At 46.3% G+C, this 20,777-nt stretch overlaps 1 protein-coding gene across 5 annotated transcripts in view; it reads left to right on the top strand.

Annotated features, from left to right (window-relative positions):
- The window catches only part of LOC8029018 (lysosomal-trafficking regulator), a 90,698-nt gene extending 70,270 nt beyond the window's left edge, over positions 1 to 20,428 (top strand). For all 5 annotated transcript variants that reach the window (XM_029980950.4, XM_029980951.4, XM_029980952.4 and 2 more), the window contains 14 exons: positions 1,012 to 1,073; positions 1,599 to 1,645; positions 2,321 to 2,473; positions 4,224 to 4,468; positions 7,120 to 7,331; positions 8,758 to 8,898; positions 10,923 to 11,140; positions 11,883 to 12,062; positions 16,280 to 16,478; positions 17,575 to 17,714; positions 18,661 to 18,759; positions 19,380 to 19,513; positions 19,606 to 19,706; positions 20,213 to 20,428. In XM_029980950.4, the coding sequence (XP_029836810.2) occupies positions 1,012 to 1,073; positions 1,599 to 1,645; positions 2,321 to 2,473; positions 4,224 to 4,468; positions 7,120 to 7,331; positions 8,758 to 8,898; positions 10,923 to 11,140; positions 11,883 to 12,062; positions 16,280 to 16,478; positions 17,575 to 17,714; positions 18,661 to 18,759; positions 19,380 to 19,513; positions 19,606 to 19,706; positions 20,213 to 20,391 (2,110 nt within the window). In that variant the 3' untranslated portion in view covers positions 20,392 to 20,428. The remainder of the gene's footprint in view (positions 1 to 1,011; positions 1,074 to 1,598; positions 1,646 to 2,320; positions 2,474 to 4,223; positions 4,469 to 7,119; positions 7,332 to 8,757; positions 8,899 to 10,922; positions 11,141 to 11,882; positions 12,063 to 16,279; positions 16,479 to 17,574; positions 17,715 to 18,660; positions 18,760 to 19,379; positions 19,514 to 19,605; positions 19,707 to 20,212) is intronic.
- Positions 20,429 to 20,777: the final 349 nt, after the last annotated feature.

The raw sequence follows: 20,777 nt of genomic DNA, 5'->3' as shown, positions 1-20,777 counted from the left end.
TGTCCACACAATGAAAAAACAGTGTCTTCCATCAATGCACGCATTGCAGAGAAACGCTTTCTTGGCATAATTTTTGGTGCGAGATGGCCTCTGAATATTCCTGTTGTTTTTCAGTATAAGTGCAGTCGCAGAACTTCAGCCATCCCGATGTAGATGATAATCCCAATAAATTTCAGCATCTCCAGCGGAGTGACATTCCTCCAGGAGCTGTCACGTCGAGCGTATGTCTGCCGGTTCAAAATATGCATCCAGTCATATTTGTTTGTGTTCTCAGAGAAAGTCCTTACCACCTAGGCAGTGAAAAATAAAAGAAAAAAAATCCAGTGCTCTTGAGAACCGCCGCGAGTCGCTTCGCAGTACTGCGCCGACATGGACACCGGGCTGTCTCTTGAGGTGAAAACTGGATACAGCGCGATGCATTCGGAAAAATATCCTTGCCATACGCTGTCGATACTCTAAACATGCAAAAAATAACACTGTTGTCAATTATAAAGCCCGTGTTTGTATAACTGCAACGTGCAAGCTAAAACGAAATGCACCTGCGAGCTCCAATTGACATTCCAGGACATTGGGCTGGAGAGTCGCTGTCAGAACTAAAATCTGACGGCCCCACATTGTTACTCGAGTCATCACTGCTGCTTGAGTCGTAAAAATCAGCAGCAGAAGCGGCCGAACTGCTTGCTACAGCCTTCCACTTATGCGGTGCGAGCGGCGACCGCGATGCCTTGGCTCCCGACTACGCTGTTACTTTCGGTTACAGTTTCGTTTTGTACAGCGCCGCCTCACGTCAAAAGATGGAAAACCAAACCGAAACTGATAGAGTAGATGTCTATAAGCAAACTAGGTGGCACTGCCTGTCCTCATGCGCCAATTTGTATTTTTCCAGACGCTTTGAAAGTCATCGTAACTCCGTGTCCGATTTCCTATGGCGCGGTACTGAAAGAGTTAAGCCTTTCAAAAGCCTCAGATCTTGCAAGTCGGGTCTCGTCTTGATAAGGTATTGATTTGCAGGCACACCTCAAAGTGCACCAGGGTCTTTCCATCTTCTGAAATGCATGGAGAAGTGTTGCTCGGTTAGTACACTTGTTTTACCTTTTGTTTTGCGTAGCATATGATGACACCATGTCTTGAGATAACTGGATATCACTATACAAAACCACAAAAATGCTGTCAGTATGTTCCTTTGGGGAGCTTCGATTGTTCTTTACTCTTATTAGATTGTGCACGCCCAGTCATAAATTAACAGAACCAATTTGCGTCAACATATTCCTTCTTGTATATTTCTGGTTAAAGAAGCCGGAGCAAACTTATGTTCCTTCTAGGCCTTTTCCAGAAAAAACCGAGAAATTGGCCAAATTTAAAGTAGTGCTAGTCTTTCCAGCTTCGTAGCAAGACTCGGAGAAGTCTGGCTCGATGTGGATATTGGGCTAGTGCTGATGGGGATTGCTCTAGACCCAAATGTGGAGTGCGCGTATAAGAGAAGACTTGGCAAAGGTTATTGAAATGCATGTCGCGCTAACTGCTTACTAAATACCATAACAGATACCTTATTTATTTTTTTTTTTTTTTACAAAGCTGAAGACGTCATTGTGTTTCAGGTGAAAACAGCCTCCAGTTTGTGCCTGAAGAGCTGGGGAAACACAAGGTGAGTTTTGAGCGTCAGAACTGACTGTTGTTACAGCGTCTATTGCTCCTGAGTAGCATAGTTTCACGATACGGATCACTTTAATGCCGTACATCAAATTAACTACTTCTTTAAGTTGCCATGGAGTTGCTGTGAATTTATAACGCTTTTGAGTCCTTCTAAAACTTGTAAGTTGCACAGGTTACGTGCCCCCGCACCGTTGTTGGAAGTACAAGGAATATGCTCTTTGGCTTGGTTACCCGAGCTTTCCTGACTGCTTATTTTCGGATGGATGGTGCTATGACCACGGTTTACCTTAGTATCAACCTGATGCTCATGCACAAATGCCAGAAATGAGATCAAAATAAATGACAAATCGTCAGTTTGTGGAAATCTTAACTGCATTGGTTACACGAGTGTGGCGAATAGTTGTGTTGCGGCTGCTGCAAACTCAAGGCTGATCTCTTTTAATGTTTTAAGAATTATTTCAAGCACACGGTGAAAGAATAATACGTAAAATATAAGCGGTGGCGGGCGGCTGCAACACGTTCGATCACGCCGAAACACAAATGCCATTAATGGGGGTTTCGAGTTTTCAGGAAATCGGTTAAGCTTCCAAGGTAGGATTGCGTTTGAGGGTGAACTTTCGAGTAAGGTTGCACCCGACGAACGTTAGAATTTCCGTGGGCGACGCAGTGTGCACTCGGCGAAGAGGAGGCGAGGCACGAGGTGTGGCCCTACGCGGAAGTGCAAGAGGTGCTGCTCCGCCGGTTCCGGCTGCGGGACAACGCCTTGGAGCTGTTCCTCCGCAACGGCGTCACAGCGTTACTGGCCTTCCAAACAACGCAGGTATCTGCACCCATCCGTGCCGACGTTCGTTCCCTTTACGTGGGTCCATGATGGAAGTGGGTGTACCTTCCAGATAATCAAACAGTAAAGGCCCGTTCACACTCTTGCGACCGAGTACGACTGAGAGGGACGAGATCTCTTAAGACTTCTTAAATGTTTTTAGAATGAGGGAACACACTGGCATCCTGGCGCCATCTATGCGGTGACCCTGGAACTGCATTTCCCAAGAGCGAAGGTTTTGCGGGATTTCCGAGGTCAAATGTGCGTAATACCCATAGAAAGGCTCGTTTATAACATTGACAAAAATTTTTCGAGCCAAGAAAGAAAGGATAATGCGCGAGAAATAAAAAAAACATGCCGGACTGCCGAGTTTACACTGCTTCCCAATAGATGGCGCCAGTGTGTTCTCTGGTTTAAGAAGTTTTAAGGAACCCAGGTTTAAGAGGTCGCAAGAGTGTGAAAGGGCCTTAAATTGCTGCCAATTCTACCGCGCACGTAAAATAATGAAGATTGACCAGATACCTCAGAGAACAGATTTCATGAAACGCACGCCAACACAAAAAATAAATGCCGTGCACTAGTCGCCGTTGTTGGAGTCCGACGATAGCTCTTCGCGGTCCAGAGAGGTAATCCTGGCTTTCGTCTAAAGCATTTTAAGTGCCGCGCTTCTTGCACATGTGCAAGTGCGCAGCCGTCGCCTCTAACAGGATCGTCTCTCAAACACTTCGCGAGCTCGTCAGGTGGCTGGGATTGTAAGGCCACATCGTGCTGCTCCGTTATTTTTTTTTCCACCAGTGTGATGGCCTTTCATTTAAATAAAGCCTCCTAGGGAAATTTTGTTTTGTTTTTTTCATCTTAAAACGACAGACACGAGTCCGTAGACTTGAGAGAATGCGCGTGATATGGATACCGAAATGGTGAATGTAAACAAACGGCCACAATAGCAATGGAGCAAGCCACTTTTTACAGTGTATTGCATTTTTTTTTAGTTTCGGTTTTTGATTTTGATTGTAATGCGCATGTAGTTTTTGGGCACCGAGTTAGGCAAAAGAAAGTATGCGTCAGAATCGTGCAAACACGGTATTCAGTACATCAACAAACTGCACATAATGCATGTTGTGACGTTCGTTTGTTGGCTTGCGGTGGCATGTTATGACAGCTGTCTTCTCAGACTGCTAATGTTCACGAGGCTCTTTTGTTGGTGGTATAGCGATTGCTGTGCTACAAAGCTCATGCAGAAGTTGTCTTTTTTGCCTTCTGTGGTTTTGCCTGTTGTGCCTTGCCCTGAAGAAAGCACAATTGATTGTTGCTTGATGTCAAAGATCATAGTTGACTGCTTAAGGAAAATAACCAAACAACAAAAGGTCGCTCTACTTTTGAAGAAGTTGACTGTGGTGGTGACTAGATTAGATTGTCACGACTGGCCCTAACAATCTCCCCAGAAAGTGTTCCAGGAAGAGCCCGTGAAAAGCAATCTGCGTTTTACTAAAGGACTAACTTTCTCAAAGTCTTCTCGCCGAAAATAGACTGATAGCACTGCAACTCGCATAACTTTTAGTGTAAGCTTTCTTGTTGTTTATAACTTCCATATATTAGGTCTTGTTTCACAATGCCCATTCAGATTGAGATGATGTGACGTGAGCACCGGGACGTCATCAGCACGATGTCACCATTGAGGCTACATGCCACTGTCACGGAAGCACTAAAAGAAAAGTCAGCCTTGCGAACGTGACGGGGCTTCCCTCCCCAGGACCGCAACGAGTTCTGCCGCCACCTGCGCCAGTGTCCACAGCTCCAGGTGCAGCCTCCCGAGGCGCTGGAGACTTTGAGCCAGCGTTGGCAGGAGCGGCGCCTCACCAACTTCGAGTACCTGACGCAGCTGAACAAGCTGGCGGGACGCTCGTTCAATGACCTCATGCAATACCCGGTGTTCCCCTTTGTGCTGGCCCACTACGAGGGACACTCGCTCGACCTGGAAGACCCCTCAGCCTTCCGGTGAGCATGGCATCTTGCTCGTTTGTCTTTCCTATCAAAACGTGAAGGAAAAGCTGCTAGGTAATGTGAATTGGAATGGGACTAGGCAAATTCAGACCCTACAAAATATATTTTGTGCGGTTGTGCGTATATTTGAATTTTCGAATATTTGTTTCGAATAATACGCTATTCGACGTTTGCTTTGAGATGAACTGTGATGTTCGCATTTTGCGAAGTGTCGGTCGAGGCGAGTTAGTCTCATTCAGCACGCCTCTTACCAAGCGCAGGTGCACCGTGGAGAAGCATCACCCGCATAAGCAAGCTCCCCGGGTGTTGCTTCTTCGCGATGCACCGGTGCTCGGTAAAAAGCGTGCTCAATGCAGCTAACGCGCCGCAATCAACATTTTGAAAAGTATGAATATTGCAGTTGCGTGAATAGAAGAAAAGCACACTTTGAAAGCGAGATGCTGCATGTACACGCTTGGCTTGTATTTAAAAAGAGAAAGAAACGAAATCTTGGTGTATGTTGATATCTGTGACTATCATGTAAGAGCATGTGTCAAGCAGGGATGCCCTGACAACCTGCATTCATCATTCATGATCCTTTTTTTTTATTTAAGATTGAAAAAGGGAAGATTTAGAAATCCCCTTGATTAGGTACTGTTGGGCATCTCTGTAAGTTTAATTTATGTTAAACATTCTTTACTTGCCATCCCAAAGTAGGCATTGAGCTTTCTGACATCGCAGTTGATGAATATAGTTAGATTCATATTAACTTGGAAATAGACAATTTGAAGCTTGGGAACAACCTTCTTGAGTTCAGCTAGGTTTTCATTTAACCATGATGCAACAGTAGTGAGAGGCTGGGTGAAACTATGCGATATTCAGTTCAAAATAGTTGTCCAAAACCAGTGTTCGCTTCGACTTTGCTTCAAACTCAAAATCCACTACAGTGGAATCTCGGTATAACGAACTTCAGGGGGCCGCGGAAACTTGTTCGTTATTCTGAAAGGTCGTTATAGTGAAAATTGTGAAATTAACCATAATTACTTATTTTCTAATGATCAGAACGTCTGACCTTTACAACGGTGGGTCCTTAAACTCGTTTTTCACAATGATGCACGAGTCAACATCAGACAAAGCACATTTATTTAAAGTAGTCGGTAACTTTTTTTTTTATGCGTGCAGCACAAACTTTGCAAAACGAAAGACAGGTTGTTTTTTTTGTTTTTTTTTATGCGGCAGCATTGCAGCACGAACGCCGGCTTGCTTTGTGGACACATTAAACACCGAAAAAAGCTGCATCTGGCAAGGCTGAGAGCACACGCAGAAGTGAGAAACAAAGATGACAAAGATAAACCCGATGCGTCGCCGGCGACGCAGCCAGTGCGGTGCCACTGTAGACTGGCGTGCTTCGTAAAATAGCCGTTAACGAGAAAAGAAAAGAAGAAAGAAAGAAAATCGTAATAGCAAAAAGAGTTACGTTCCCTTTACCCTTTTTTTTTCCCCACTTAGATTTTCTGCACACGTGCTCCCTGCCTCCCTCTCGCCCTTTCTGAACCCTCGCCTCTGCGCTCTGCGCCGTCTGTGCTGGTAAAACCCGTCGTCATTTCAACAACAACAAAAAAAAAGAAATAGTAGTCCATCTTTCGTTACCTATCGCACTGTCTCGCGTTTTCAACGAAGCAAGTTGCAACTTTCAAGGCGTCCGCTCGCCGTGTCGTCTGCTAGCCTGCCGCTCCGGCTGCCGTGTCGGATTCACCGAAACCTTAGAATTCCCGCACTTCAGAATATGAGTTCGTAGTACTGAGGTGTTGTTAACATGATGCGGAGCTAAATATAGTGCTCGTTATTCTGAAGTATGTTGTAGTGAAATAATTTTGCATTACAACCATAGGCAGTCAGCACGGAATTTTTTAGAAGTTTGTTAATCTGAAAAGTTTGTTAAAGTGGTGTTCGCTGTACTGTATTCGCGCATGCGTAATATTTTGCACTAGTTTCCAAGTTGTGAAAGTGACTTGGAATGTTGAGTGATCAGCAGTAGTGATGGTTTATGACATTTGGCAGAAGAGCATAGGAATTCGTCCTCTCCAGCTTCGTGCGGGTAAGTTTATCACATCACATTGCAGCGGCGGTTGGTACAATAGTTATAGTAACAGTTGTGGCGATAGTTATAGCAATAAGTTGCGACGACAGTCATAGCAACATCTCTGACAAGTCATAACAGCAGTGGTGACAACGGTCAATGCAGTAGTTGGGACAACTATCATAGCAACGATTGTGGCAGCGATAGTTGCGACAACAGTAATTGTAATGGTTGTCACAATGCAGCATCCCAAGGCTGGTTTACACATGTGTTTGAGTGTGATTGACTGCATTGCAGCTGCTTGTAACTGAGTATAACTAGACTGAAGGTTTTGCGGTATTTGCGAGATAACTCTATCTGATATCTATGAGAAATCATTGTATAAGAATGTCGGAAAGATTTCAAGCGCAGTGGAAGAATGATGTGCAAAAGTGTATGCACACCAGAAGTGCTCCAGGGCTGCCCAATAGATGGCGCCAGTGTCTCCTCCCGTTGTAAGTGATCAGGAGCGGCTGCAATATGGAGAACCGATCAAATGCAGATGCAACCAGCCTTAGTGTGGTGTTTCTCGTGCACTTCTCCGCAGCCAGTTGGAGCGTCCCATAGCGGTGCAAGACCCGTCACGAGAAGCCCACTACCTGCACAACTTCCGCGTGGAGCAGTCGACCTTGCCCGAGGAGCGCCTGCTGCCCTGGCTGGGACCCTTCCACTACGGCTCGCACTACAGCAACAGCGGCACAGTGCTCCAGTTCCTGGTGCGCCTGCCGCCCTTCACCCAGATGTTCCTCTCCTACCAAGGTGCACACCTGGGGGTGCCACGAGCGCACCGATCCGTTTGACGGTTATATAGGGTGTCGTCAATCTCAAAGCTCGCCCTAAACTCGACCTCAAATACCGGCACCTGCACGTAGCACTCTCAGATTTTTTCACGAAAGTGTATCTTAGTGGTGCAATTTACCTCGTATAGTTTGAAGACATATTTGCGAAAAATGAGACTAGCACCTTTTGCCGGGGTCGTTGGTTGGTGGCCCATTCGCCCACTTGCAGCTGAAGAGGACCGGCTGAGACATGACTGGTTTTTAAGCCTCTTGCGATGGCTTAGGACGTGCTCTACAGCAGCGCATCCAGTCCTAAGCCGCTGCAAGAGGCCTAAAAACCGGTCTTGTCTCTCTCGGTCCTACTCGGTTGCAAGTGTGTGAACGGGCCTTTAGCGAGGGTTGTGCTTGAGATGCCGTCTGCCAGTAGACACTCGGTCAAAAGCATACAAAGCCATCGTCTGCTCGCTGTGCCCATCGGAAAATGGTGGCACTAGTTACAGCCATTCCTAACTCGGTCACCTGTGAACATGTCCACCGTTTACCCCAAGTTTGTTGTTTCATTTTTCGCAGGAAGAAAGCTATGCCTCTAATTTATACGAAGTAAAGTGCACCACTAAAATACGCCTTCCATGGAAGTTTGAGATAAATGGGTGCAGGCGTCGATTTTTCGGACGATTTTAGAGCAAGCTCCGGTATCGATAACACTACATACTTATTGTGTCATCCATTTAGTGCCTAAACGAAACGATTGCTTTGGCCAGTGAAACGTGTAATTTTCCACAAAGGTGTATAACTGGGCAGTGGCTGTTTGTTTCTGAATTTTCATTGCGTAGGGCACATACGTCGCGTGTGCTTCTCCGGTCTGTTCCTGTTTTCGTGTTGCGTACGGTTCTTCACCGTTTTTGACATCTACCACCTTGCCCTGCCTGCCAGGTTACTACAAGAATTAAGAACTATATAACTGAAAAACAAATTCAGGTTTGTGGCCAGTTGCTCTCTTAAAGCCTTTTTTTTTTTTTTATATATCTAAGAATTGACATATAGCATGCCGTTGAAGCACGTTATGACGAATTGAAAAGTCTACACTTTGTTTTATCATAAGTTAAAAGTGCCGTAAAAAGCTAGAAAAAATTAGAAGCTGACACAGGTGGACTAAAATTGTTATATAACAGCCCACCCTCTGCTCTCGATTGATTGGAGTAGCCAACGGCAACACATGCAAGTAAACAAGACGAGCATGGGGCAACGTGCTTGCTGCTTGACTGATTCCATATGCCTTGACCATTCCATATGCCTGGACTCGCGGTGAAGCAGACTACGGCCTTATAGTGCAATACCATATAGAGGCCCATTAGAATAATAGTGTGGATTTTTGGGAAAAACTGACGCCGCCAAATGGGACGCAGGTAACCAGTTCGACCTGCCCGACCGGACCTTCCACAGCCTGCACACGACCTGGCGGTTGGCAAGCAGGGACTCCACCACCGACGTCAAGGAGCTGATTCCGGAGTTCTTCTACCTGCCGGAGTTCCTGGTCAATGGGCAAGGTGTGACTGGCCAGCTTCCTTGCTCTTTCTTTTTTTTTTATGGTGAAACAATTTGCAACTTTCAGCGATGTTTGTATATTGCGGGGTAAAAATCGCGCTCCCTCGCTCGTGAATGATTGGCTTCACTATAAATGGGCTTGCCTACACCTTCTTGACGTGAAAAAAATAAAGTAAGGCTCTAATACTGCTCGTATATAACAAAACTATAATTACTTGTGTGTCGCAGACCCAGCCTCGTACTGCTGTTCTACGATGATCATCCAGATGATTGTCATTTTGATAGGCACCAGTGCGCCTCTATAGGTCGTGAAAGTTGCAAATATGCTTGACTTCGACATAATGTCGGATGCACTGAAGGTGCAACAGCACATGATACTGTTTTTTTTACAAACGGAATTTTCTGTCAGAATGATTTGCAACGTGACACATAGTAGAGGAATTTGTAGATGCATAAAGGACGAGGCTACCAAATAAAAAACGTGGATGATAAGATTATCATCCTCATTTTCGCATCGCCAGCCTTCTGTGTGAGCAGGAACTATGGTGCACTTCCACGCTTCATACAAAACTTCAAGTCTTCCCAAAATTAACTAATTTAGGGATTTTTTTTTATACTCTGGAAGTTTCTAACTGGAATCATATCTTTATTTTCACTAATCAAAGGTTAATTAATAAAGTTGCTTATTTAGGTAACTACCATGATATCCTGAGTCATCATCCATTCTTGAGTCATTGCCCACCCCACTTTTCAAGCGACTATCGATTTTAAAAAGAAGAAAAAAAAAAAGACAGAGTGATTGTTTATCTTTACAAATACCCCAATGCGGTCTCTGTGATCCGCCAACATTCAACCTACCTAAATGACACAGCTGTGGACATTATGGTTGGAGGGCGTCCTTGACGAAGTGAAACTAAAAAGTGAAAAACACTTCAGTTTTTTTACTCACATCATCTCCGATTTCCACGACTCCGAAGTCGGAGTACATGCATGCGAAAGTGAAACGATGGAGGTAACAAAATTAAACTTCGCTTTGCGTACAAAAAAGATTGTTCGGACAAAAAAAAAAAAAAGTCTGAAAGATAGGTAATACAAGCAGTAACCCAATCAGGGATCGCGAGGTCAGCGGACGCCCCATATCCTGGGATGTAACCACGGAGTGTAAGGTCAAACTCCGTCTCCACCGAAATAAGGTCATTGCGAGTCCGCTCCTTCTCCCGGAACGTCGCGACAGTGGTTGATGAGGTTGTGCTTTACCAGCCGCGCACAAATGCTCGCATGTATGCACCAAACAAGACAGTTGCACAAAAGCCTCCTGCCTGTGATTGACAAGGCGCCCTACGCCAAACTATTTGCCAACGCGATCGCCAACCTTCCTGCTTCCTCAGCATTGCCCTTCGTCTGTTCTTTCCCCTGCTCACTCACTCGTTGCACCTTTTTGGTTTTTCTATTTTCTTGGGGCTTTTTTTGTTTCGTTTTTTACTAACGAAGAGAACAAAATGGTATTGGAAACGTGCTTTCACGGAATAAACGTTCGCGCTGTACGCCGATTGGCGGTGTTCGTCGTGCGCACGCAAGCAACGGACTTTGCGATAGTAAAACATTTCTGCATAAGCGTTTCTTGCATAAAACAATGTAACTAATTCGAGTTTTGACTTAAATCTTTTGTGCAGCTGTGCGAAATATGTACGGAAAAATGGGCGGTTTTTTTTTGTTTTTTTTTTTTTAGCTTTTTTTTATACTTTTTGTGCCCCAATTTTTTATAAATTTCAGATGGCAAGGGGGTGAGCAATGACTCGGGATATTACGGTAGTATATTTTTTGCAATCCCTGACGTCTGTTGTGGCTGACAGTTTGTTCCCCCAAAAAGAGTTCCTTTTCTATTCTCAACCACTGTAATGGTAAAAATTTTGGAAAGTCTTTGCCGAAACAGGTTGTATATCACTATCATATTCTGTATACGAGACATTTGAAATAGTAAATCTAAAAAGCGCTTTGATTATTTCTTTTCTTTCTTTTACTTCAGGGTTTGATTTGGGTGTCCGTCAGACGGGTGAGGTGGTGTCAGACGTGAACCTTCCTCCGTGGTGCCGCGGGGACCCCCGCCTGTTTGTGCTGGTGCATCGGCAGGCTTTGGAGTCGGACCACGTGACAGAACGGCTCGGCCACTGGATCGACCTCGTCTTCGGCTACAAGCAGACGGGCAAGGCCGCCCAGGACGCCATCAACGTCTTCCATCCTGCTGTGAGGCGTACACTCTAGTAATCCAACACAAACATTCGGGAGAGGTCTGTCTAGTGAGACGAAATATTAGAATTATAAAGAAAGGCTTCTTAACTAAGCCCTAGAACATTAAGGTTCCAACGTTTCTAAGCCAACACGGTCTCTTTTTTGGGGGCGGCCATAACCATTGAGGAGGGCTAGCTTGCCGACGTAGACCATTTGCCTACCTTGGCAGGCTACGCAGCAAAGAAGAAACAAAAAAGAATGTCGCATAAGAGAAAAAGACTACCACTTCTTACGTCGCGTTGACCACAAGTCAATGCGAATCTTCCATTTCAAAACTTCAGAACGCCACAAAGTTCCCCAGACAGACGGAGGCACACTCTAATGTGGATACCATAGTCCCTGACAGGATTACAACAGTAGGGCATCTCTTTCAAATGCCTGACCTGCAGCAAACAATCGTTGCTTTCCACCGTGCCTTGGCTACGTATGCACACTTGAGCTTCCCGAAGTGCCGTAGCATTATCGTAGGTGGGAAGCGCATGCTGGAGGCGGGACGACCGAAGGGCTTCTCTTTCCTTTTCTTTCTGTCGGCTACTGTGGGTTTGGTTTATTTGCTAAAGGTCTCGCTGAGCTCTCACCGAGTGCTCGTGACGCAAACCTTATTTGCTGAATCTCAAATGTCGTTTGCGTTATGACTTGCCAGAAGCATTTGCGAGTCAGGCTGCTCGAGACGCATCCGACGGTTCGTCTCGTGCAGACCTACTATGGCGTGGACGTCAGCCTGTTTGCCCACGACACCGTGATGCAAGAGGCCCTGGAGACCATGATCTGTACCTATGGTCAGATGCCCAGGCAGCTCTTCAGCAGCCCACACCCACTGGTGTCGCTGCCCCTGGCCTCGGTGCAGCAGAGAAACGCTCCCCTGCCGACGACGCAGGTCGGTGGTCCAGGCATTCATGACCTTTGCCATTGATTACCGTAAAAACCCCGCATACAGTGCAATCCACTTACAAGGATGATGAGAAAACCCAAAAATACAATTGTTATAACCAATTATCGTTGTACCTGGGCTCTAAAAACTGATCGTTATAAGTGGTACATCGCTAAATGTGGTATCATTATAAGTGGATTGCACTGTATAACGTAAAAAAGGTTTTTTTTGTTTTTTTTACAGCGGAGCTGTTAAGGGCTAGGTTCCCCAGGATTGTGTCCGTGTATTTCGACACAAACCTACCTGGACAGCTACCACCATCTATAAGCAACGGCGGCAAGCACACAACCAGTATGGTTTCCACCGTCGCTCGTGGATGGCGGCAACCTTTCCGGCTATAATGGAGGAATGGATAGTTGGGCACGTTGGTGGGAATTCATTGTAGGGAACGGCACGAAAAACGGACGACGACGAAGAGGAAGCACTCAGTGTATCGAGAACAGCTCTGCTGGTCTTCCTTCTTCACGAGAGTGGAAAAGCTGAACGTTTTTTCTCTGATTTTAGTTCGTAAAATTTGCACTGTTATTATGCGGATCCGGACGATTCTAAGCTTTTACGGGGTACAGGCAAACGGTGGCTCACGCTGTTTTGATTTCCAACCTTCATCAGCAGGGAAGCGTGGATGGGGAAAGGGTAGTGGCATGAGTGAGTGTAGCGATGGCACATTATGGCTACTTGGATTCCGACTTAACTTCTGTTAGAATACGTTATGCACCAATATATTTCTTCAAAGCGGAACATTTTTATGAACTGGATCGTCATCACAATCTCGCGTGATGTCGCTGTTACTTCGTAGTGTCACAATACATGGTGCCTTTGTAACGTAACAGTTGCATCATTGTGTCCCGTAATGTGGTGCCAACACTGTCGCATTGAGGTGTCACGTTACATGGTGCCATCGTGACGTGACTGTTATGTCCTGGCATCGCGGGACATCATGATGTAACAGAGACTTCATAAGACAGTCTCAGGGTCTCTGTCACGTGGCATTGTCACACTGATGCTGCCGTACGACCACCGTATACAGTGCAATCCATTTATAACGATAGTGAGAAAACCCGAAGATGCAATCGTTATGACCGATTATCGTTGTATCTGAACTAGAAACTGGTCGTTTCCAGTCTTGAAACTCTATATACTGATCATTATAAGTGGTCAGAGCCGTATATGTAGAGAGTTTGGCCATTCATTGGGAAGTATAGGAGACCAATGAGGAGCCGCCATTGGCCAAAAGCGGGCTGGGCGTGTTCCAGGGCGTCTTCAGAAATTCGAATGTGACCAACCAGAAGCCGGAAATAATACCCTGGCGGTGGTCGCGAAAAACAAACCTGATAAGTGCATCAGAGTAACTCTCTGTGACTGAAAATATGTTACACGTGATGTTTCAATCTTGCTCTACCAAAATGATGGTGGAAGAGTGCAACTAGCGGAACGATCGACATAATCCTTATGTCAAGCGCCGAGAATCGAGAATCTACCATCCGAGTGGTCCCACTCTGTCCGAGCGAAACAGAGTTGAGCGGCGCATTTGTTTCTTACATCTTTCTGCATGATCATGATCAAAACATCACTTGAACCCTATTTTCAACCATAGAGAGTTACTACACTTCACACTTACGCACTTATTAAAACCATATACGAACATACTCCTTCGATCAGAACTGTTTCTCGCTACCACCGCTAGGGAATTCTTTTCGGCTTCTGGTTGGTCAAGACAGCATGCCAAGCCCTCTTTCCGAGTCTGGCGCACGCCCTTGCTCTGCCCGCGCCTCCCATTGACAGTGATGTGATTGCTGCGCCAATTGCGCCAAACTGCGCCAAGGGGCTATCCCTGCTACATCCTGCTACATTTGACCAAAATATGGGTAATGTGCGCCAAGCCTGCGCCAAAGAACCAATTTCGGTTGCCTTTCAAAACCAAAACTAAACTAAGAACGTAATTGAGCATGCGTGAGCTAGGTGGCGCAAGGGGCCGCCCGACACAAAGTACCCTGTATCCATCTGGTCTTACATAGTTTCTGCCGCCGTCTCGCGTTTCGCGCCTCGTTGTCGCGGGACTCTCGTCTCGCGTCTTTTTTAAACTTTTTCAATGATAGATGCGGGCGTGTGCGGACGCTCCGACGCTAGTGTGCTGGGTGCCAGACATGCCGTCATGCCGTGAAACAAAACCACGTTTTTGCGCGACGAGAGTGGCTTTGTGAGCTGAAACGCCGGTCGCGCGACGTCGGGTGTTGCCGTCCCCACGTCGCTGCAGTTGTGGTGCTTTCTAAACTTGTTCATCGACATTCCTGTCCTTTTTTAAATCATACTCTACTATACAAAAATCTCTCTTTAAAGGGATATTACAACGAAATTTCGGCTCTTATTTCTTGGTCTATTCGTGTTCAAGGGAGCACTATCACATCAGACACATTAATCTCTTGTTGAAAAAAGCACGAAAAGGAATTTTAAAACGAATTAAACGATTAGCAAAGAGCACCTGGTGGTTGTTTCTAACGCCTCGTTTGTAATGCCCGTCTAGGAACTTTGACAGGTAGTGACGATAACTGTCTCGCCTCCGGCCACCACGGGAGAAAAGGGGAAGGAGGAGGTCCCCTCCTTCCGAGAATGACCTTTGTGTCTCCCAAAAGTCGCTACTGTCCATCTACAAGATAATAGAAGATTAACCCGTCACTCAAAATTCGTACAAAAGCAGCCACTTCGGTGGCTGGAATGACCAGGCCGTCCTCTCGACATCAGCCTCGCCTAAGCTTTGCTTGTTCCGAGACAAATTACGTCACGATTGCGGCGAATGTCACGTGCTCTCTGCTGGCTGCTCTCCGAGCGCTTGCCAGAGTGCGCCGTTTATAAACAAAAATACAGTGATCAGGCTAAAAATACAAATGTGCTATTATCAATTAAGGAAATTGTGGATCATATTCAGCCTATTTCTGAACACGACGGGTGTTTTTCAAATTTCGTGTAAGTGTCCCTTTAATTCCAAGACTACTTGTCGAAATAATGATTATTCATGTTTCTCTTGGTGTGCTTTCTTTCGGGAGGGATCCCGGTACGTGAAAAATGTGCTACGAAAGAAAGTTGGTAAAGATAAGTGAGCTAAAGCAAAAAAGGCAGTGTCTGCACACTGAACCCACGCAGCGCGCTTGTTTGTCTCGAGTTCAGTCGTTGCACAAAGCGCTCCAAGAAAATTTTGACCCTGGCTCGCGATGTCTTGCATCGATGTGCTCAGGTTCTTTTCTCCTGTGTCTTTAGATTGTACCTCACCTGCCGGTCTGGCAAGCAGGCGCCGCTGGACTGTTGTTTTGTCGTATGCTGGATCGTCAGTTACATTTTGCGTACTATTTTGGGAACCAGTTGGCGACGGAGCGGAGTGGCATCATTCCGATTTCGATTGAATAGCCGTTGTTTCCGCTTGTGCGACAAAGCACGTACCACTGCAAGCCTGCTGATGTTGCCCTCACGTGCATGTGAACATGACTTCACGACAGAGGCACCAGCCGGTACTCTTGCAATTCATTGTTTTACGTTTGCTTACTTTTGACGAAAATCTGGCACGTCGGGAACCAGTAAAACGGTGGCAAGCGTTCTTTTCGAAATCGCTCGGAAATGCCTTCAACACTGTACACTTGTGGGATGTCTCAGCAGTAAAAACACGAAAAGCGATGTTCCGTCACAACGCAGCACAAAGTGTCCTTCGTTTGACCAGCACTTAAAACAAAACAAAAAAATTTTTCTAAGAATTTTTGTTTTAAAAGTCACTTTTGCTACTCCGAAAAACTGTTTTGGCTGCTCCAAAAGCTACGTTTGCTGCTCCAAAACGCTGTTTTGGCTGCTCCAAGAGGTGCTCCAAAATGGCTTAGACCAATCACATCACTGCATTGACCAAACTCTGTAAGTGGTATATCATTATATGTGATGTCGTCGTAAGTGGCTTGCACTGTATCATATATTTTTCTCCGTAAAAAACCCCTCAGTCTACATTTTCCATAAGCTTCTTTTTCTTTTGTCAGTAGCCCCTTAATGGCATACTCATATAAGCTTCGTGTCAATTGATTTTGAGTATTTGTTGATTGTACTTTCCCAGGAGTTATTATGGAGACGCTTTCCACTGACATCCATTGCATCTTGCCAGAGGATGCCTGTAATTAGCCTCCTCCCTGCAGGTGGCGATGGCCGAAGTCCGGGGCCTTCGGTGGGGCAGCTACGTCGGTTCACCGTCCGACCCCGCGCCGCGACTGGTCCTGGTGAGAGCGCCCCTTGGGGACCAGAGCCTCGTGGGGAAGCTGCTTCCCCTGCGCACCAACGACGTCTGGGGCCTGCCGCCAAACTCCTGTCTGCTGCTTGGCTATAGCCACGACAAACGTACGTGCGTTTCACGCGAGGCTGATCACTTGGGTTTAGTTGCAACTGAGCACGTCGTGTAACTTCGTGCTCCCTTCTGATCGGTTACGACAAGTGAACACACTGGCACGCTAATGCCACCTGGGGGCTAGCCCATGAACTGCACTCAACTAGAGTGAAGGTGTGATGTAGCCCACACACACACTTAAGGTGCTTCCTTGGGTCATAGACAGATTGTGGAAGAGCAACAAATTGTACCGTCGAAGGTTGTGTCCCAATTGAGCACTTTCCACCACGCAGTAGTATTGACAACATACTTTTAACTCGGAAAGAAAAAAAAAAAAACGGGAAAAACCTCACTTGTTCTGACTTATACTTGCGCTCTGCGTCGCAACACCAGTCATTGCTTTCTGGGGCTCATTTCGTAGCTTTTGCCATAGGAAGTGTGAACAAGGAAAATATCTGTATCTGTTTGTGCTCATTTATTAAGGTGGTTAAAACTCTCTCTTCTTGAGTTTGTCACGCAAAAGCACTGCTCCACGGTGTTTGTCTCCGGATGGATGCAAGCTAAACGATGCACAGATGTTTTTGTTTCTATTAACGTAGCTGTTTTTTTCTGTTGCTACACATTGCCAGGTCCTAGTTATGGTAGCTTCAGCGAACGACATGCAAGCAGATTACAAAAATTGCTTGTAATAGAAACAGTGCTATATAAAGCAGGAGCAACTACACGAAGTGTACAAACAAAGTGCTTTGTTTTAACCCCTTGTCCACTTGTCCTTCGTTTTAATTGTGCCATTTCCATTTTTAGCCTCACATTACTTACCAGCCCAATTGGCTACAGTACTACCGATTCTGTAAATACTCTGATGGGAATTGCGTCGTTTATGTCATACGCCTACTCCGCTAGAATTTATTTGGTCACCCATGCACTCTTGATTCTGGCCCGTTTGCGGTGCAGCTCAAGGTCCCTGTTTTATGCAGCCTGCTTTCATGCAATGCAAGTTCCATGCAACATGAGTTTCATGCAACTGAGAAAAAGCCGTCATCTAACCTGCTTTCATGCAACCGGTGCTTTATGCAACTCAAGTTTCGCCATACCTTGTGGCGATTGCAGAGGGTCCCAAGACTGCGACCCAGACGTACATCTCGAGTACGGCGCTGGTGTCCTGGCAGCACGCAGACGGACTGGTTCGCCTCAAGTTGCACAAGGAGGAGGTGCCCGTGCCGCTACTGGGGCCCTGTCCCGGCGATGCGGTAAGTCTGTATGATGCAGATGGAGAGGAAACACAGGGTGGATGTTTTACCTTGCTGTATATACTAGTTCTTGCAGAAATTAAAGGAGGATTGCAGCAGTCCTTTGATGCCCCCTGTGGAAATGTAAAACAAGGCTGGTCGGTTGCAAGCGAAGAGAGGAGAGTTGCACACATGCAGATGGCTCTCTTTATAGATGGATACATCTGGTGTGTACAGCTTCAGTTGTAATTATAGCCACAGCCGTAATCTTAGCCATAGAGCAGTGTCGTCTGTTGCTGTGGCTACTGCTAAACAGAAACTGCAACAGTCCTTTGATGTTCCTTGTTAAGAAATGATGTCAAGACTAGTCAGGTACAAGCAAAGATGAGGATGTGACGTGCTCGGAGGTTGGCACGCTTTATAGATGGCCACATTCAGGGTTTACAGCTTCAGACGTAGCCATAGTCACAGCCACAGCCAAAATCGTAGCCTAGAGCGGTGTCACATGTTGCTGTGGCTATATGGCTAAATGATACGTGTATAGGGGACTGCTGATCACTTTAGGTGACTGCGACAGTCCTTTGATGTCTCTTGTTGAAAATGGAAAGCAAGACTGGTTAGGTACAAGCAAAGATGCGGAGGATGGCATGCTTGGAGGAAACCACAGCCATAGTGCAGTGTCATTTATTGCTGTGGTTATGGCTAAACAATCAGCATAGAGAGGACATGGTACTTACTTCACTTTTTAAACATTATTTGCTAGTATTTTTTTTGTGAAGGAGGACAGTTGTTGTGAGTAAAAGGAATACAGTTGTTGGGAGTAAAGCTCTTTAATCTTTGTGAAGCCGCTGCTGTTCCTGGGTCCCCAGTGTCTGCAACCGTTTTTTAGCTTGCTGGACTACATCTGGACCATATTTGGGATCCGAACTACAGGTTCCGAGTTTCTTTTGTTTCCTTTGTAATGCAGGTGTCGTTGTGTTCCACTGCGCCAGACTGCCACCTACTGTTTGTGGGCTACTCTTCGGGGCTCGTCACCATCCACAAAGTCCGGCTTTCCGGCACAAAGGTGAGCTCATTCTCGCCCTTATGACGCGCGCTCTGCACGTCTCGTAAGGCTGTTTTTTCGAGGAGCACAACTGTCCCCAGAACAGACGAATCAACTACAACCTACATCCAGGATGACTCATCATTCAATCTGCAGTGCTTTAACTCGTTGGAAGGGGTAAATCGAACAAAGTTTGCAGCTGTATTTCTATCCAACGATCAAACTGAAGCTGTCTTTTCTAAAGTGTGCTTTTTAAGTATTTTTTTAAGCTTTGTCTTTTCGTCCTTTCATACCTCTTCTTTTTTGCAACGACAAGAATAATGCACAGACTGAGGTGCGAAAGCATTGTGTGAGGCGACTCATTGTGCGTCGACACGCGACGAATGATAACATGTGCAGTCGCTTGGCGGCGCAGCCATTTGGTTGGCGGTTAACTTCACTACCCTCCATCACGAAATCTGAGTTAGCTTCGTTAGATTGCAATTTTGCATTAATACGGTGGCTTGACGTCAACATACGTTCTTCCTCAGTCTCGGAAGCTGTGCTTCAGACGACACAAAATCTGAGTTCGCTTCCGTAGAATTGCAATTGTGCGCTAATACGGCAGTTCATCATAGGCGTGCCTTCTTTCTCGGCTTCAGGTGGACAACACCTCCAAACCTGCGTGCCTGCTTGGCCACACGGATGCCATCACGGCGGTGCAGGTGTGCACGGCGTTTGGCCTCGTGGTGACCGCGAGTCGCGACGGATCGTCCATCGTCTGGGACCTCAACAGGTGACAGCCGTCGTCGTCGTCCGCATTTTTTGAGGGCGTGCTCAGTTTCGTCTCGACTCCTTTCAACGCTCGTCCCTTCTCTGTCACTGCAGGCTCGAGTATGTACGCACGGTGGTCGCGGGGCGTCGCCCCATCTGTCTGGTGTGCGTGAGCGACACCCTCGGTGACATCGCCACTGTCGAGGCCGACGCAGGTGAGTCCTAAAGTGACCCTGGGTCGCCGTAATATTTATTATACATTGTCATCCTCAGCATTAATAATCGTAGTTCTTTGCTTTGTGTTTGTGTATTTGCGATAAAGTTCCTTTGTGTTTTTGTGAATACGGGGCCTAGTCTCCTTTGTCGTTAACTCTTGCACATTGTCATCGGTAGATGACAATGTGCAAGAGTTATGTCTGCAATGTCAGGAGGTCGCATGACATCACAACACACTGACGTCTTGTGAGACCCAAACTTGATGTCAAGTAACATGACTCACATCGTGAGGTCAGGTGACGTTACGAGTCGCATGACATCACATGATGTCGCAGAATCGTACGACTTTATGACGTCACAGACACAGCATGTGCCCAACTAATTGAAAAACATTTTGTGTGTCTCAGAGTTTTTCTTAGATATGATCAAGAGTTGCTTAAAATTTTTTGGTGTGTGTTGCGGTCACTTTAGCGGTAAGAAAATTTGTTGTCTTGGGTCTATGCAGGATCTCCCACAGGAAGTACACTGCACGTGCACACGCTCAATGGCGTCTCGGTTGGGGAGCTGACCACTGACATTCCTGTCAGTGCCCTGTGCTATTCCGCTGCCAATGAGGGCATCTCCATCAACGTGCTGGCTGCCGGCTTTACAGATGGCCGTATCCGGTGTGTACTCCTTGGGTAATAGCAAAAGCCACAGCAGAGCCATAGACATAGTGGAGTGTCAGCCAACCTTTTCATATCTATCGGTTGACAAGCTCCATGGAAGAGTGTAATTTAAAAACGGTTTTCGGTTGTTTGCATGCAAGCAGGTACGGGTGGATGGCGATGCTAGCACCACCAGCGACACCGCTCCCACAGGCAACGGGGAAAGACAGAAAAACAAAACTTTGCATAAACACACAGACACAACTCTCCTATATCACTCTGTGGCGGTAGAGCCTCAGGCTCACTTCCAGTTCGGTGTGTAGGCAAAAAAAGGCCACATGGGCCAGGTATCGTTCTGCTCATCTTTAACAGCCCGAGTGACATCGCATCCGGAAATAGCAAACATATAATCTTGTCACGTGA

The sequence above is a fragment of the Ixodes scapularis genome, unplaced genomic scaffold (genome assembly GCF_016920785.2).
Source record: "Ixodes scapularis isolate PalLabHiFi unplaced genomic scaffold, ASM1692078v2 PGA_scaffold4__175_contigs__length_147842914, whole genome shotgun sequence".
In the NCBI taxonomy this organism is placed as follows: domain Eukaryota; kingdom Metazoa; phylum Arthropoda; class Arachnida; order Ixodida; family Ixodidae; genus Ixodes; species Ixodes scapularis.
This window is presented reverse-complemented; position numbering and strand designations above follow the sequence as displayed.